At 47.3% G+C, this 16,196-nt stretch overlaps 1 protein-coding gene across 8 annotated transcripts in view; it reads right to left on the bottom strand.

The window, feature by feature from the left end:
* Positions 1-6,109: 6,109 nt before the first annotated feature.
* Positions 6,110-16,196, bottom strand: part of scrib (scribble planar cell polarity protein) — a 349,859-nt gene continuing 339,772 nt past the window's right edge. For 6 of the 8 annotated variants that reach the window (XM_059971535.1, XM_059971528.1, XM_059971533.1 and 3 more), the window contains 2 exons: positions 9,032-9,152; positions 6,110-7,357 (listed from right to left, as the gene is read on the bottom strand). In XM_059971535.1, the coding sequence (XP_059827518.1) occupies positions 7,212-7,357; positions 9,032-9,152 (267 nt within the window). In that variant the 3' untranslated portion in view covers positions 6,110-7,211. The remainder of the gene's footprint in view (positions 7,358-9,031; positions 9,153-16,196) is intronic. The other 2 variants (XM_059971530.1, XM_059971534.1) reach the window with 1 other exon arrangement.

Below are 16,196 nucleotides of genomic sequence, written 5' to 3'. Positions count from 1 at the left end.
AGATGGAGGAACTGAGGGAAATACATGTTAGTAGAGAAGTGGTGTTAGGTAAATTGAAGGGATTAAAGGCAGATAAATACCCAGGGCCAGATGGTCTGCATCCAAGAGTGTTTAAGGAAGTAGCCCAAGAAATAGTGGATGCATTAGTGATAATTTTTCAAAACTCCTTAGTTTCTGAGGATCGGAGGGTGGCTAATGTAACCCCACTTTTTAAAAAAGGAGGGAGAGAGAAACCGGGGAATTATAGAGCGGTTAGGCTGACATCGGTGGTGGGGAAAATGCTAGAGTCGGTTATCAAAGATGTGATAACAGCACATTTGGAAAGAGGTGAAATCATCGGACAAAGTCAGCATGGATTTGTGAAAGGAAAATCATGTCTGACGAATCTTATAGAATTTTTTTGAAGATGGAACTAGTAGAATGGATAGGGGAGAGCCAGTGGATGTGGTATATTTAGATTTTCAAAAGGCTTTTGATTAGTGTGCAAACTTAAAGCACACGGTACTGGGGGTATGGTATTGATGTGGATAAAGAATTAGTTGGCAGACAGGAAGCAAAGAGTGGGAGTAAACGGGTCCTTTTCAGAATGGCAGACAGTGACTAGTGGGGTACCACAAGGCTCAGTGCTAGGACCCCAGTAGTTTACAATATATATTAATGATTTAGATGAAGGAATTAAATGCAGCATCTCCAAGTTTGCGGATGACACGAAGCTGAGCAGCGGTGTTAGCTGTGAGGAGGATGCTAAGAGGATGCAGAGTGACTTGAATAGGTTAGGTGTGTGGGCAAATTCATGGCAGATGCAATTTAATGTGGATAAATGTCAGGTTATCCATTTTGGTTGCAAGAACAGGAAAACAGATTATTATCTGAACGGTGGCCGATTAGGAAAAGGGGAGATGCAACGAGACCTGGGTGTCATTGTACATCAGTCATTGAAGGTGGGCATGCAGGTACAGCAGGCGGTGAAAAAGGCAAATGGTATGTTGGCATTCATAGCAAGAGGATTTGAGTACAGGAGCAGGGAGGTTCTACTGCAGTTGTACGAGGCCTTGGTCAGACTGCACCTAGAGTATTGTGTGCAGTTTTAGTCCCCTAATCTGAGGAAAGACATTCTTGCCGTAGAAGAAGTACAAAGAAGGTTCACCAGATTGATTCCTGGGATGGCAGGACTTTCATATGAAGAAAGACTGGATCGAATAGGCTTATACTCACTGGAATTTAGAAGATTGAGGGGCGATCTTATTGAAACATATAAAATTCTAAAGAGATTGAACAGGCTAGATGAAGGAAGATAGTTTCCGATGTTGGGGAAGTCCAGAACGAGGGGTCACAGTTTAAGGATAATGGGGAAACCTTTTAGGACCGAGATGAGGAAAAACTTCTTCACACAGAGAGTGGTGAATCTGTGGAATTCTCTGCCACAGGAAACAGTTGAGGCCAGTTCATTGGCTATATTTAAGAGGAAGTTAGATATGGCCCTTGTAGCTAAAGGGATCAGGGGGTATGGAGAGAAAGCAGGTCCAGAGTTCTGAGTTGGATGATCAGCCATAATCATACTGAATGGTGGTGCAGGCTCGAAGGGCCAAATGGCCTACTCCTGCACCTATTTTCTATGTTTCTAAGTCTCTCTGCAGTCGCCGTTTCCTCAACACTACCTGTTCCTCTACCTATCTTTGTATCATCAGCAAACTTAGCCACAAATCCATTAATCCCACAGTCAAAATCACTGACATCCATTGTAAAAAGCAACGGTCCCAACACTGACCCCTGTGAAACTCCACTGGTAACCAGCAGCCAGTTTTATTCCCACTTTTTATTCTCTGTTTTTTGCCGATCAGCCAATGCTCCACCCATGCTAGTAGCTTCCCTGTAATTCCATGGGCTCTTATCTTGCAAGGATATAACCTGGATTGGAGAGCGTGCCTTATGAAAATAGGTTAAGTAACTTGGCCTTTTCTCCTTGGAATATCTATAGATGAGAGACAATCTTGATAGAGGTGTATAAGTATGGTATCCGTTAGTCTCGCGAGACCATAGATCTGCGCCTGGAAAGTCCTCTCCAGGGCGCAGGCCTGGGCAAGGTTATATGAAAGACCGTGCAGCAAGGCTCCTTCTCCACGCCACCGATGTTGTCCAAGGGAAGGGCAAGGGCCGGTACAGCTTGGCACCAGTGTTGTCGCAGGAGTTGCCAGAACGGGGTTGAAGGCAACATCAGACTGCCTCAGGGACTCCAGCTCCAGATTTGTCCTCAGGGTTTACTCCCGAAGCCTTTCCCATGAGTGGGTATGGCTGCAAGGCAGCGGAGGTTTGAAATCAGTTTTCCCTCTCTTAAACGGACTGCCTTCACAGGTTGACAAGGTCCATCTACCCGAAGATGATTAGGGGTATTGATCATGTGGATAGCCAGAGGCTTTTTTCCAGTTCTGAAATGGCTACCACAAGGGGGCGTAGTTTTAAGGTGCTTAGAAGTAGATACGGGGGAACGACCAAGGTAAGCTTTTCCACACAGATAGTAATGGGTGTGAGGAATGCACTGCCAGCAACAATGGGAGAGGCAGATACAATAGGGTCTTTAAGAGACTCTTAAGTAGGCATATGGAGCTTAGAAAATAGAGGGCTAGGCTGTATAGTAATTTGAGGCAGTTTCTAGAGTAGGTTATATTGTCGGCACAACATTGTGAGCCAAAGGGCTTGTAATGTGTAGATTTCTATGTTTTATATACAGGTAACAGGTCATGGACCTTGTACAGATAACAGAGGTCATGGACCTTGTACAGGTAACAGAGGTGTTTGCTGTCTTGAGTTAAATTAGGGTGGATAAGTCTCCAGGGTCTGACAATGTGTTCCCTTGGACCCTGTGGGAGAGTAGTAAAGAAATTGCAGAGGACATAGCAGATATTTAAAGCATCCTTAGTTATGGGTGAGGTACCAGAAATTGAATAGCTCATAAGACCATATGACATAGGAGCAGATTAGGCCATTTAGCCCAATTCAGTCTACTCCACCATTCCATGTTGTTCCTTTGTTTGAGAAAGCCTCCAATAATAAAACATGAAATTATAGGAGTGAGCCTGAAATCAGTAGTGGGAAAGTTACTGGATGGTATTGTAAGGGATCGGATATATAGGTATTTGAATAGACCAGATCAAAAGAAGCTACAGAAAGTTCTTAACTTCGTCAGCTCAAACTTGGGTACTAGCTTCCATAGCATCCAAAACATCTCCAAGGAGTGGTGCTTTGGAAAGTTGTGTCCATTTTTAAGGACCCACATCACTCAGGCCATGGCTTCTTCTCTTCTCATTGTTACCGTCAGGATGGAGGTGCAGAAGCCTGAAGGCACACACTCAGCAATCCAGGAACAGCTTCTTCCCCTCTGCCATCTTATTCCTAAATTGATATTGAACCCATGAACACTACTTCACTTATTTATATTACTTTTGTTTCAGCACTATTTGTAATTTAACCATTAATATACATATTTATTTACTGTAATGGACATTTATGCTTTCTATATTATCACGTATTGTATTGCACTACTGCTGCTGCTAAGTCAACAAATTTCATGACATATGCCGGTGATATTAAACCTTATTCTGTTCTGATTAGGGACAGTCAGCATGGCTTTGTGAGTGATAAATTGTCGTTTGAGCAATCTTACAGAGGTTTATGTGGAAGCTGCTAGGAAAGTTGAGGAAGGTAAGGCAGTAAATGATGTCTAAATGGTCAATCTGAGCAAAACCTTTGACAAGGTCTTTGGTCAAGAATGTTCGGTCACTTGGCATTTAAGATGAGGTAGTAAATTGGATTAGACATTGGCTTCATGGAAGTAGCCAGAGTAGTTGTAGATGGCTGCCTCTCTACTAGAAGTGTGTGACAAGTTGTGTTCTGTAGGGATTCATTGTTGTTTGTCATCTGTATAATATAAAAAGGAGTGGTCCCAACACTGACCCCTGCGGAACACGAGTCACTGACAGCCAACTAAAAAAGGATCTTTTTATTCCCAATCTCTGCCTACCAATCAGCCAATGCTCTAACCATGTTAGTAACTCTCCTGTAATACCATGGTCTCTTAACTTGGTAAGCAGCCTCATTTGTGGCACCTTGTCAAAGGCCTTCTGAAAGTCCAAATATACATCCACTGCATCCCCTTTATCTATCCTACTTGTAATCTCCTCAAAAAATTCCAACAGGTATTGTCAGGTAGAATTTTCCCTGAAGGAAACCATGCTGACTTTATACTGTCCTGTGTCACCAAGTACTTTATCGCCTCATCCTTAACAATTGACTCTTTAACATCTTCCCAACTACTGAGGTCAGGCGAACTGGTCTATAATTTCCTTTCTATTTTATTTGCTCTTGCTTTTATGCTGTCTTTGACTTCCCTTGACAGCAACAATTACGTCATCTTCCTTTTACAATACTTCTTCAAGATTGGTGGTGGATCATTCATCTATGTTAATGATCTGGATAATGTGGTAAACTGGATCAGCAAATTTGCAGATGACTCCAAGATTCAGGGTGTAGTGCACAGCAAGGAAAACCATAAAAACTTGCAATAGAATCTGGACTAGCTGGAAAAAATGGGCTGAAAAATGCCAGATGGAGCTTAATGTGGACAATGTAAGGTGTTGCACTTCAGGAAGACAAACCAGGGTAGGGATTAAACGGTGAATGGTAGGGTACTAATTCCTTGAAAGTAGAATTACAGGTACATAGGGTTGAGTAGAGAGTTTTTGGCACATTGGCCTTCAAAAATCAATATATTGAGTTCAGGAATTGGGATGTTATGTTGAAATTGCATAAGACGCTGGTGAGGCCAAATTTGGAGTATTGTGTGCAGTTGTGGTCACTCACCTACAAGAAAATTATCAATAAAATTGGAAGAGTACAGGAGAAATTTACAAGGATATTGATGGGACTTGAGGACCTGAGTTAAACAATAAAACAGAATTAGGCTATTCAGCCCATCGAGTCTGCTCCACCATTTGATCATGGCTGATCCCAGATCCCACTCAATATGATACAGCTGCCTTCTCACCACATCCTTTGATAGCCTGACTGATTAGGAAACTATCAACATCCGCCTAAATATATCCAGAATTGGCCTCCACTGCAGTCTGTGGGAGAGCATTCCACAGATTCACAACTCTCTGGCTAAAAAAAAATTAATCCTTACCTCTGTTCTAAAAAGTCAGCCCTCAATTTTGAGGCTGTGCCTTCTAATTTTAGATACCCCCACCATAGGAAAGATCCACCCTATTTAGTCTTTTCAACATCAGTAGATTTCAATGAGATTCCCCCACATTCTTCTAGTGAGTACAAGCTTAAATTCCCCTTCATTCCCGGAATCATCCTTGTGAACATCCTCTGGACTCTCTCCAATGGTAGCACATCCTTTCTGAGATATGGGGGCCAAAACTGTTGACAATACTCCATGAGGTGTGAGTAGTGTATTATAAGGAAAGTTATAGAGGAAGTTGAATAAGTTAGAACTTTTTTCACTGAGTGTAGGAGAAGGAGGGAAGATTACCAGTTGGCCTTCGACACTCTCAACCAACATCTCCTCACAAACTTGTATCAGATTGGAATTGTTTTGTTCTAATTGTGTTCCTTCTTTTGTTGTTGTGTGTCTATTGCTGTGTCCCTGTGGTGCTGCTACAAGCAGATTTTTCATTGCGCATGTACGTGTGACCATAAATTCCACTTGGAGCTCTGGACTGGCCAGCAGTGAATCCTCCTCTGTAGCTTGTCTTGGTGGATGTCTAGTGCATACACTGTGGGCCAAGGGCCAGCTTCCATATGGTTTCTCTCTGAGGTTACCACAGGCTGTTGTGGGAGATTGCTACAATATCTCCACATCAGTTAATTATCCCAGCAACTCACACCCCTTGAGAGGACGCCATACGACCCAGTACCTATCCTGAATCCAGAGAGGCAAATACTTCCTGCCTTCCAGACAATCCCACATTGTGTTCAGAGGAAGTAAGCTCTCTCCCTCTGTCTACACTTCCAGGTAGCAGTGAACGATGCGACTTCCCTGTCCCAGATGTGATTCAGATGTAGTGCCATCCATCAGGTCTCAGCGAGGAATGTTGGGACACTAGGGCCATTTGTAAAATGAAAGAAACCTTTAATGAACCCTGGAGGACAAAACATGGTTCTTTGGTTGTACAAAGTTGTTAATCCCAGTATGAGATGAGCTGGCAGCCTCCATTAGTAGCAGCATGGTGCTGCCTGTAGTGTAGTGACTGGGACTACCTTCTGCCCCAGGGATCACAAATTCCACCAGAACTCCTCGTCGCAATCGAAAAACAGCTGGCACTCGGGCATTCTGAGACAGCCTTGAATGCTGGTGGCTGAGGGGAGCAAAACTCCTTCACAGGTAACTTCTAACAAATCACCCGGTTAGCAGCGCAAACAAACCTACCCTACACCAGTCTGGGTCTGGCTCTCTACATAAAGCATCAGCACTAAGCCACTTGTCCCTGTGCACCCTGCCAGTGCTGAGGGAAAGGGTAACCAGTGAGGGGCTGGCATAGAACAGTTAGATTCCCTTCCCTTGGGGTGAGGCAGGCTCTAACTGCCCCTCAGGTAAGGGGCTATTAACCAGGGTTCCCATCACACAGCGTGTCGGCAGGTACAATGGTTCCTTTGATCCTCTGATCCGGATTCCCTGACCATGAATGGGTGGGGTGGCTTGAATCAATCCGGTGATCCCTTGGGACGTCTGTGAACGCCAGCAGCCATCAACCTGCGTTGAAGATGACCCCTTCAGGACTGGAGGTGGAGTCTGAGTCCAGCCAGTTACTCCCAGATGGGCCTGGCCACTGACCAGTGACCTCATTGGGAAAGTGTGGTCAGGCCTGCCCCCTCCCCTTCCCAAAAACACAAGACAGGAGCTGGGACCCTCTGTGCTTTCTCCTCCCTCACTACTGCCCAGACACAGGACGTGCCAGCACTTGCAGGGTCCCGGGACCGGGACCCCGGATGGTCCGAGGGACCAAACTACCAGGCAACCTCTGGGCCTCTAAATACCCTCCCAGCCCACCCACCCCTCATTAAAAACCGTACAAAAATCCTACGGGATTAGTCTCTGCCAGAAATTAATATCCGATTCAGCTAAGAGAGGAAAGAAGAGTCTCTAAGGCGTGGAGTGAGGGAGGTGACCCCCCATCCCCCCACGACCACAGCTGGCATGGGGCTGCAGCTCACGTGGGGGCAGTGGTCTCCGCCGTCAGTGGATGGGGTGCTGTCGACCGTCTCGGGCTGTATGTGTTGACAGAGCCCAGCGCCAGCAGGTTTGGTGCAGCAGGCTGATCTCCTCTGTCCTCTCCATCTTCAACAAGGCAGGTACCTGGGGGGACAGGAGCCATCATCAGGTTGGTGGGGTGCAATGGTAGTGTAGGGGTTAGCACACTGCTATCACACACCTTGGGCCTCGGAGTTTGGAGTTCAATCCTAGCATCCCCAGTAAGGAGTTTGTACGTCCTCCCTGTTAATGTGTAGGTTTCCTCCTGGTGCTCTGGTTTCCTCCCACTGTCCAAAGACGCACTGGTTAATAGGTTAATTGTCATTGTAAATTGTTCTGTGATGAAGACACCGCGAAATCGGTGGGCTGCCAAGTGGCACAGCTCGTGGTGCAGAAAGGGCCTGCCCTGCACTGTATCTTTAAACAATATGATACAGATAAGCTGCACCCCAGGGGTGGGGAGAGGAGTCTATGGTCAGCTGCAGATGGACTGTACCCCAGGGGTGGGGAGAGGAGTCTATGGTCAGCTGCAGATGGACTGTACCCCAGGGGTGGGGAGAGGGTTCTATGGTCAGCTGCAGATGGACTATACCCCAGGGGTGGAGAGAGGGGAGTCTATGGTCAGCTGCAGATGGACTGTACCCCAGGGGTGGGGAGAGGAGTCTATGGTCAGCTGCAGATGGACTGTACCCCAGGGGTGGGGAGAGGAGTCTATGGTCAGCTGCAGATGGACTGTACCCCAGGGGTGGGGAGAGGGTTCTATGGTCAGCTGCAGATGGACTGTACCCCAGGGGTGGACAGAGGAGTCTATGGTCAGCTGCAGATGGACTGTACCCCAGGGGTGGGGAGAGGAGTCTATGGTCAGCTGCAGATGGACTGTACCCCAGGGGTGGGGAGAGGGTTCTATGGTCAGCTGCTGATGGACTGTACCCCAGGGGTGGACAGAGGAGTCTATGGTCAGCTGCAGATGGACTGTACCCCAGGGGTGGGGAGAGGGTTCTATGGTCAGCTGCAGATGGACTGTACCCCAGGGGTGGAGAGAGGGGAGTCTATGGTCAGCTGCGGAGAGGCTGAGGAACAGGGGTGAGGAAAGGTGTGGTGGCTGAGATCGCAGAGTGTGTTGAGGTATTGGTGACAGTGTACTGGATGAAGTCTCTCTCCACACCACGGGTCCATGCACCTGCACACACACTCACAACCACACAGTCACACTCCACACACACTCCCACACCCATATACTCACACTGTAGACTCACTTCCACACCCACAAACTCTCTCCCGCACACATACTACACACACACTCCCGTACCCTTGTTGACAGTCTCCTACACATGCACTCTCACACCTACACTGTCTCACAAACACACACTCACACAGACACGCTCTCACTGAAACCCTCTCCCTCTCAAACACACACACACTCACTCATACAAATCATTTCTCTCACACACAAACAGCTGCTGACACAGCCACTCTGTGAGGAGGGAGGTTGGCTGCTCTGTCCAGCACTGGACAGAATTGAAGAGCCAGAGTAGGGACTGCAAAGGAGATACTGATCCTGGGGTACCACACCGAGGTGGGGGCTGTGGGCAAAGGGTGGAGGGAGTGGCAACTGGTGGTGATGGGATGATGGGAGGAGCCAGTTGTGGATGATAGTTGGGGGTGACAGGAGTGAAAGTGGGAAATGGGAGGATGGAGATTGTGAGGGCGTGGGGGGTGAGTGGTGGTGGGAGAAGCTGATGGGGAGGGTGTGCAGTTGCAGTGGTGGTGGGAGGGTACCTGTTGCCATGGTCCCTGTGCGAATGGTGTACCTGAGCCCCTGCCCTCCCCACAGAACCCTCCCATCACCTGAGGATCCGGCGTCAGTGATGGGAGTCACTTCATCCAGGAGGTCCGGTGACTGCAGAGGGAGAGACATGGAGTTAGAGAGCAGCCCGCTCCATTGACACACCTAGTAGTGGGATCCACTCTTCTGTCACTATCACCTCCCTCACATTCTGATGCTCTCAGTATCTCCCCTCCCACGGCGTGACCCTCCCTCAGTGCCGCCCCTCCCACGGCGTGACCCTCCCTCAGTGCCGAACCCTCCCGCACTGTGACCCTCCCTCAGTGCCGCCCCTCCCACACTGTGACCCTTCCTCAGTGCCGCCCCTCCCATGGCGTGACCCTCCCTCAGTGCCGCCCCTCCCATGGCGTGACCCTCCCTCAGTGCCGCCCCTCCCACAGCGTGACCCTCCCTCAGTGCCGCCCCTCCCACACTGTGACCCTTCCTCAGTGCCGCCCCTCCCACGGCGTGACCCTCCCTCAGTGCCGCCCCTCCCACGGCGTGACCCTCCCTCAGTGCCGCCCCTCCCACGGCGTGACCCTCCCTCAGTGCCGCCCCTCCCATGGCGTGACCCTCCCTCAGTGCCAAATCCTCCCAAGGCATGACCCTCCCTCAGTGCCGAACCCTCCCGCACTGTGACCCTCCCTCAGTACCACCCCTCCCTCAGTATCTCCCCTCCCACAGTGGGATGCTCCCTCAGTACCAAACCCTCCCACGGCGTGACCCTCCCTCAGTACCAAACCCTCCCACACTGTGACCCTCCCTCAGTACCACTCCTCCCACAGTGGGATGCTCCCTCAGTACCAAACCCTCCCACGGCGTGACCCTCCCTCAGTACCAAACCCTCCCACACTGTGACCCTCCCTCAGTACCACTCCTCCCACAGTGGGATGCTCCCTCAGTACCAAACCCTCCCACGGCGTGACCCTCCCTCAGTACCAAACCCTCCCACACTGTGACCCTCCCTCAGTACCCTCCCCTCCCACAGTAGGATGCTCCCTCAGTACCAAACCCTCCCACGGCGTGACCCTCCCTCAGTACCAAACCCTCCCACACTGTGACCCTCCCTCAGTACCACCCCTCCCACACTGTGACCCTCCCTCAGTACAACCCCTCCCACAGAGGGACGCTCCCTCAGTACCAAACCCTCCCACACTGTGACCCTCCCTCAGTACCAGCCCTCCCACACTAACCTTCCTCAGTACCTCTCCTCCCACAGTGGGATGCTCCCTCAGTACCAAACCCTCCCACACTGTGACCCTCCCTCAGTACCAAACCCTCCCACACTGTGACCCTCCCTCAGTACCAAACCCTCCCACACTGTGACCTTCCCTCAGTACCACCCCTCCCACACTGTGACCCTCCCTCAGTAGCTCAATCCCACAATATGAACCTCCATTTCTTCTCCACTGCAAGAGCAGCTTAGATCCTGACAGCCTTGGTAGACTATGCTCCAATAAAGACAGGTGGACACTGATCTCCCCAAAACTACAGTGCTTTGCCTCCCTGCTCCGGCTCATTATTTTATCTCCACACCAAACTCTTCCTAGTTGCATTAGCCACATTCCCTCGTTCCCTTCTGCTGTGCAGAGGCGTTGACCACATCAATGCTTTGATCAATTTAAGCACCTTTACCAGAACTCCCCGGCAACAACATGCATTTTTCGTCCCAAAGCACACCATGGAAGTGCAGATATGCCAGAGATCTGTGGCAGGAGAGGTTTGGTCATATGTGACCATACGTCCGAGGGCTGTGAGAACACAGAGTACACAAGCAGCAAAGTCAGGAAGAAGGCCAGAATGCTTGGCAGGTCAGGACTGAGACAGTGCAGATGGTTAACATTACAACATCAAACACTACTCTTCGGCAATGTTTTAATGTACTCGAAGGATCAATCTAACCCTTCCATCCCACATTGACCTTCATTTTCTTTTGACCATGTGCTTAACTAAGAGTTTCTAATTATGCCCCTCACATTAGCAATTTCCTCTCTTGGAAAAAGTCTCTGACTATTCACTCAATTTATGTCTCTCATCATTTTGTACACCACTATCAAGTCACCCCTCAACCTACTTCGCTTCACAAAAGCTCTAGCTTGCTCAATCTATCCTCATAAGACACACTCTAATCCAGGCAGCATTCTGGTAAATCATGAAGGGTTGAAAGGACTAGATAAGGTAGATGTGGGGAGGATGCTTGCGATGGTCCAGAACTAGAGGACACAATCTCAAACCTTTAGAACAAAGGTAAGGAGGATTGTTTTAGCCAGACTGCGGTGAATCTGTGGAATGCTTTGCCACAGACGGCTGTGGAGGCCAAGATCGTGGGTATACAGTACTTAAAGAAAAAACTGATAGTTTCCTGATCGGTCGGGGTATCAAAGGTTATGGCAAGAAGGCGGGTGTATGGAGTTGAGTGGGATCTGGAATCAGCCACGATGGAATGGTGGAGCGGTCTCGATGGGCTGAATGGCCTAATTCTGCTCCCGTGTCTTATGGCCTTAAATCTCTGCATCTTCTCTAAAGCTTCCACATCCTTCCTATAATGAAATGAGCAGGGACCAAGATGGACAGTTACTGCTCTTTTTCCAAGGGTAAGGGAAAGTGGCTAGAAACATAGAAAACCTTCAGCACAATACAGGCCCTTTGGCCCACAAGGCTGTGCTCAATATGTCCTTACCTGAGAAATTACCTAGGGTTAACCATAGCCCTCTATTTTTCTGAGCTGCATGTACCTGTCCAGGAATCTCTTATAAGACCCTGTCATATTCACCTCCATCACCATCGTCGGCAGCCCATTCCACACACTCACCACTCTCTGCATAAAAACCCATCCCTGACATCTCTTCTGCACCTACTTCCAAGCACCTTAAAACTGTGCCCTCTCGTGTCAGCCATTTTAGCGCTGGGAAAATGCCTCTGATTATCCACACGATCAATGCCTCTCATCATCAATTACCCCTGCTTATACTGTTAAAACCGAACCTTATCTACAGGCTGACTCTGTGTAAAGTTTTTACAATCTTCCAACTCTCTTGTCACCAGTTCTTTAACAATAGGAAGATAGTTAATGAACGATTCTTAGCAGTGTGAAGGAACAGAGGGATCTTGGCACCCATGTCTATAGATCCCTCGGAGTTGCTGTGCAAGTTGATAGGGTGTCAAGAAGGTGTAAGGTGTATTGCCGTCATTAATCAGGGGTTTGAGTTCAAGAGCTGTGAGGTCATGTAGCAGCTGCATAAAATCTGATTAGACCACACTTGGAATATTGTGCTCAATTCAGATCATATTATAAAATTGATGTGGAAGCTTTAGAGAGTGTGCAGAGAAGATTTACCAAGATGTAGCCTGGATTAGAGCACATGTTGTATGGTCATGGATTAGGCAAGCTTGGGCTTTTCTGTTTGGATGAAAGCGAATGAGAAGCAACATGATGAAGTGTACAAGATGATAAGAGAATTAGCCAGAGACTTTTCACAAGGTGGAAATTTTAATTTTAAATTTTTTGAAGTAAGGTTTATAAGGGGGATGCAGAGCTAATTTTTATTTTACACAGTGTGGTGAGTGTGTTCTACCTCTTGAAATAACTACTACTGGGGGGCATAATTTTAAAGTGATTGGAGAAAAGTACAGGGGTAATGTCATAAGTTTTTTTACAGAGTTGTGAATGTATGTCCAAACGTGCCACACATCTCTTTTGAATACCCCTCTCAGCAGAAATGCTTACCACACATTTTGACGTTGGGGAGAAAGATACTGCTTGTCTATATTATCCATTCCTCTCAGAATCTTATAAACCTCTATCAGGTCTCTCCTCAGCCTCTGCCACTCCAGAGAAAACGACACAGGGTTGTCTAACCTCTAATTATAACACATGCCCTATAAGGCAGGCAGCAGAAGAACTTAAGGCATAGGAGCAGAATTAGGCCATTCAGCCCATCCATTTTGCTCTGCCATTCCATCATGCCTAACTGGATCTCAGTCAACCCCATACACCTGCCTTCTCGCCATACCCTTTGATGCCCTGATCGATCAGGAAACGTTTATCTGCTGCCTTAAATATACGCATGGACTTGGCCTGAGGCAGAACATTCCACAGATTCATTACTCACTGGCTCAAAAATTCCTCCTTACTTCTGTTCTGTAAGGTCATGCCTCAGTTATAAGGCTGTGCCCTCTAGTTCTGGACACCCCCATTATAGGAAACATCCATCTTATCTAGTCCTTTCAACATTTTAGTAGGTTTCAATGAGATCCCCCCCACACCCCACATTCTATGTGCCTGTCCAAGAGGTTCTTAAATACCCCTAATGTTTTAGCTTCCACCACTATCCCTGACAAGTCATTACAGGCACTCACAACCCTCTGTGTTAATTAAAAAAAAACACCTTACCCCTAATGTCTCCCCTAAACTTCCCTCCCTTAATTTTGCACATATGCCCTCTGGTGTTTGCTATTGGTGTCCTGGGAAACAGGTACTGACTATCCACCCTATCTAAGCCTCTCATAATCTTGTAGACCTCCAAAGTCCCCTCTCATTCTTCTACGCTCCAAAGAGGAAAAGTCCCAGCTCTACTTACCTTGCTTCATATGACTTGTTCTCCAAACCAGGCAACATCCTGGTAAACACAAGGAAATCTGCAAATGCTGGAAATTCAAACAACACACACAAAATGCTGGTGGAACACAGCAGGCCAGGCAGCATCGATAAGGAGAAGCACTGTCGACATTTTGGGCCGAGACCGATCTGTTCTGATAAAGGGTCTCAGCCCGAAACGTCGACAGTGCTTCTCCTTATAAATGCTGCCTGGCCCGCTGTGTTCCACCAGCATTTTGTGTGTGTTGTTTGAACATCCTGGTAAATCTCCTCTGCACCCTCTCCATAGCTTCCACATCCTTCCTATAATGAGGTGACCAGAATTGAACACTATACTCTAAGTGCGGTCTCACCAGAGATTTGTAGAGTTGCAACATGACCTCTCTACTCTTGAACTCAGTCCCCCTGTTAATGAAGCCAAGCATCCCATAGGCCATCTTAACTACCCTATCAACCTGTGCAGCGACCTTGAGGGATGTATGGATTTGATCCCCAAAGTCCCTTTGTTCATCCATACTCTTAAGTAATTGACCATTAATCCTGTACTCAGTCTTCTGGTTAGCCCTTCCAAAATGCAACACCTCACACTTGTCCAGATTGAACTCCATCTGCCATTTTTCTGCCCAACTCTGCAGCCTGTCTATATCCTCTTGTAACCTTTGACAACCTGCAGCTCCATCCACAACTCCTCCAATCTTCATGTCATCCACAAACTTACTCACCCATCCTTCCGCCTCTTCATCCAGGTCATTTATAAAAATCCCAAATGTCAGGGGTCCCAGGACAGATCCCTGTGACAGTCCACTAGTCACTGACCTCCAAGCAGAATACTTTCCTTCCATAACTACCCTCTGCTTTCTTCCTTTAAGCCAATTTTTTATCCAAACAGCCAAGGTTCCACTTATCCCATGCCTCATGACTTTCTGGATGAGTCTCTCATGAAGGACCTGTCAAATGCTTTGCTAAAGTCCATGTAGACCACATCCACTGCCCTACTCTTATCAATTTCTTTTGTTACCTCTTCAAAAAACTCAATCAGGCTCATGAGGCACAATCTTCCCTTCACAAAGCCATGTTGACTATCCATGAGTAGACTGTACTTCTCCAAATGCTCGTAGATCCTATCCTTAAGAATCCATTCCAGTAGTTTGCATACCACCGACGTAAGACTCACCAGTCTATAGTTCCCAGATTTCTCCCTATTACCTTTTTTAAACAAGGGAACTACATTTGCCATTCTCCAGTCCTCCAGCACTTCCTCTGCAGCCAAAGAGGATTCAAGAGGAGTCTCTTAACAGACTCCTGGATAGGTACATGGAGATTAAAACAATAGAGGGCTATTGATAACCTAGGTAATTTCTAAAGTAGGTACATATTCGGGACAGCTTTGTGGGCTGAAGTGCCTGTATTGTGCTGTAGTTTTTTGATGTTTCTACCACCACAAATCACTGGCAGACAACCAGAAAAGGATCCTTTTATTCCCACTTGCTGCCTTCACCATCAGCAAATGGTATAACCATGCCAGTACCTTTCCTGGTCCAAATATAGAAATTCCATTGCATTCCCTTTATTTACCCTACTTCTAATCTCCTCAAAGAATTCCCTTAAGACAAGATTTTCCCTTAAAGAAACCATGCTTATGCTTCTCTTTCTCAAATTGCGGTATGATTTCAATCATATTATGATCACTGTCTCCTAAGGGTTCCTTTACCTTAAGCTCCCTAATAAAATCTGGATTGTTACACAAAACCCAATCTAAGATAGCCTTCCTCTGAGTATGCTCAAGCACAAGCTGCTCTGAAACACCATCTTGTAGGTTATTAAGAAAGCAAACGGAATGTGGGCCTTCATTGCTAGAGGGATTGAATTCAAGAGCAGGGAGGTCATGCTGCAACTATACAGGTTACTGGTGAGGCAGCACCTGGAGTACTGTGTGCAGTTCTGCTCTCCATACTTGAGGAAGGATATACTAGCTTTGGAGACAATGCAGTTGTCTACCTGGTTGTTCACCAGGTTGATTCCAAAGATGAAGGGGTTAACCTATAAGGAGACATTGAGTTGCCTGGGACTATACTCTCTGGAATTCTTGATATTAAGCTCTCAACTATGGCCTTCTATGACCAACTATGACCCTGTCTGATGTAACTGGATCCTGGACTTCCTGTCAGATCACCAGCAGGTGGTAAGAGTGGGCTCCCTCACCTCTACCCCTCTGACTCTCAACACAGGAACCCCTCAGGGCTGTGTACTAAGTCCCTCCTTTATTCTCTGTATACCCATGACTGTGTCGCACTCACAACTCTAATCTGCTAATTAAATTTTCTGATGACACTATTTTGCGGATTGGCCTAATCTCAAAGACTAACGAGGTGGTTTACAGGGAAGAAATCATCTCTCTGACACAGTGGCATCAAGAAATCAACCTCTCCCTCAATGTTGCAAAAACAAAAGAGCTGGTTGTAGATTACAGGAGGAATGGAGACGGGCTAACTAATATTGACATCAATGGATCTGGGGTTGAG

The sequence above is a fragment of the Hypanus sabinus genome, chromosome 6 (assembly GCF_030144855.1).
Source record: "Hypanus sabinus isolate sHypSab1 chromosome 6, sHypSab1.hap1, whole genome shotgun sequence".
NCBI classification, from domain to species: Eukaryota; Metazoa; Chordata; class Chondrichthyes; order Myliobatiformes; family Dasyatidae; genus Hypanus; species Hypanus sabinus.
Note: the sequence above shows the minus strand (reverse complement) of the source record. Positions and strands in the feature narration are given on the sequence as shown.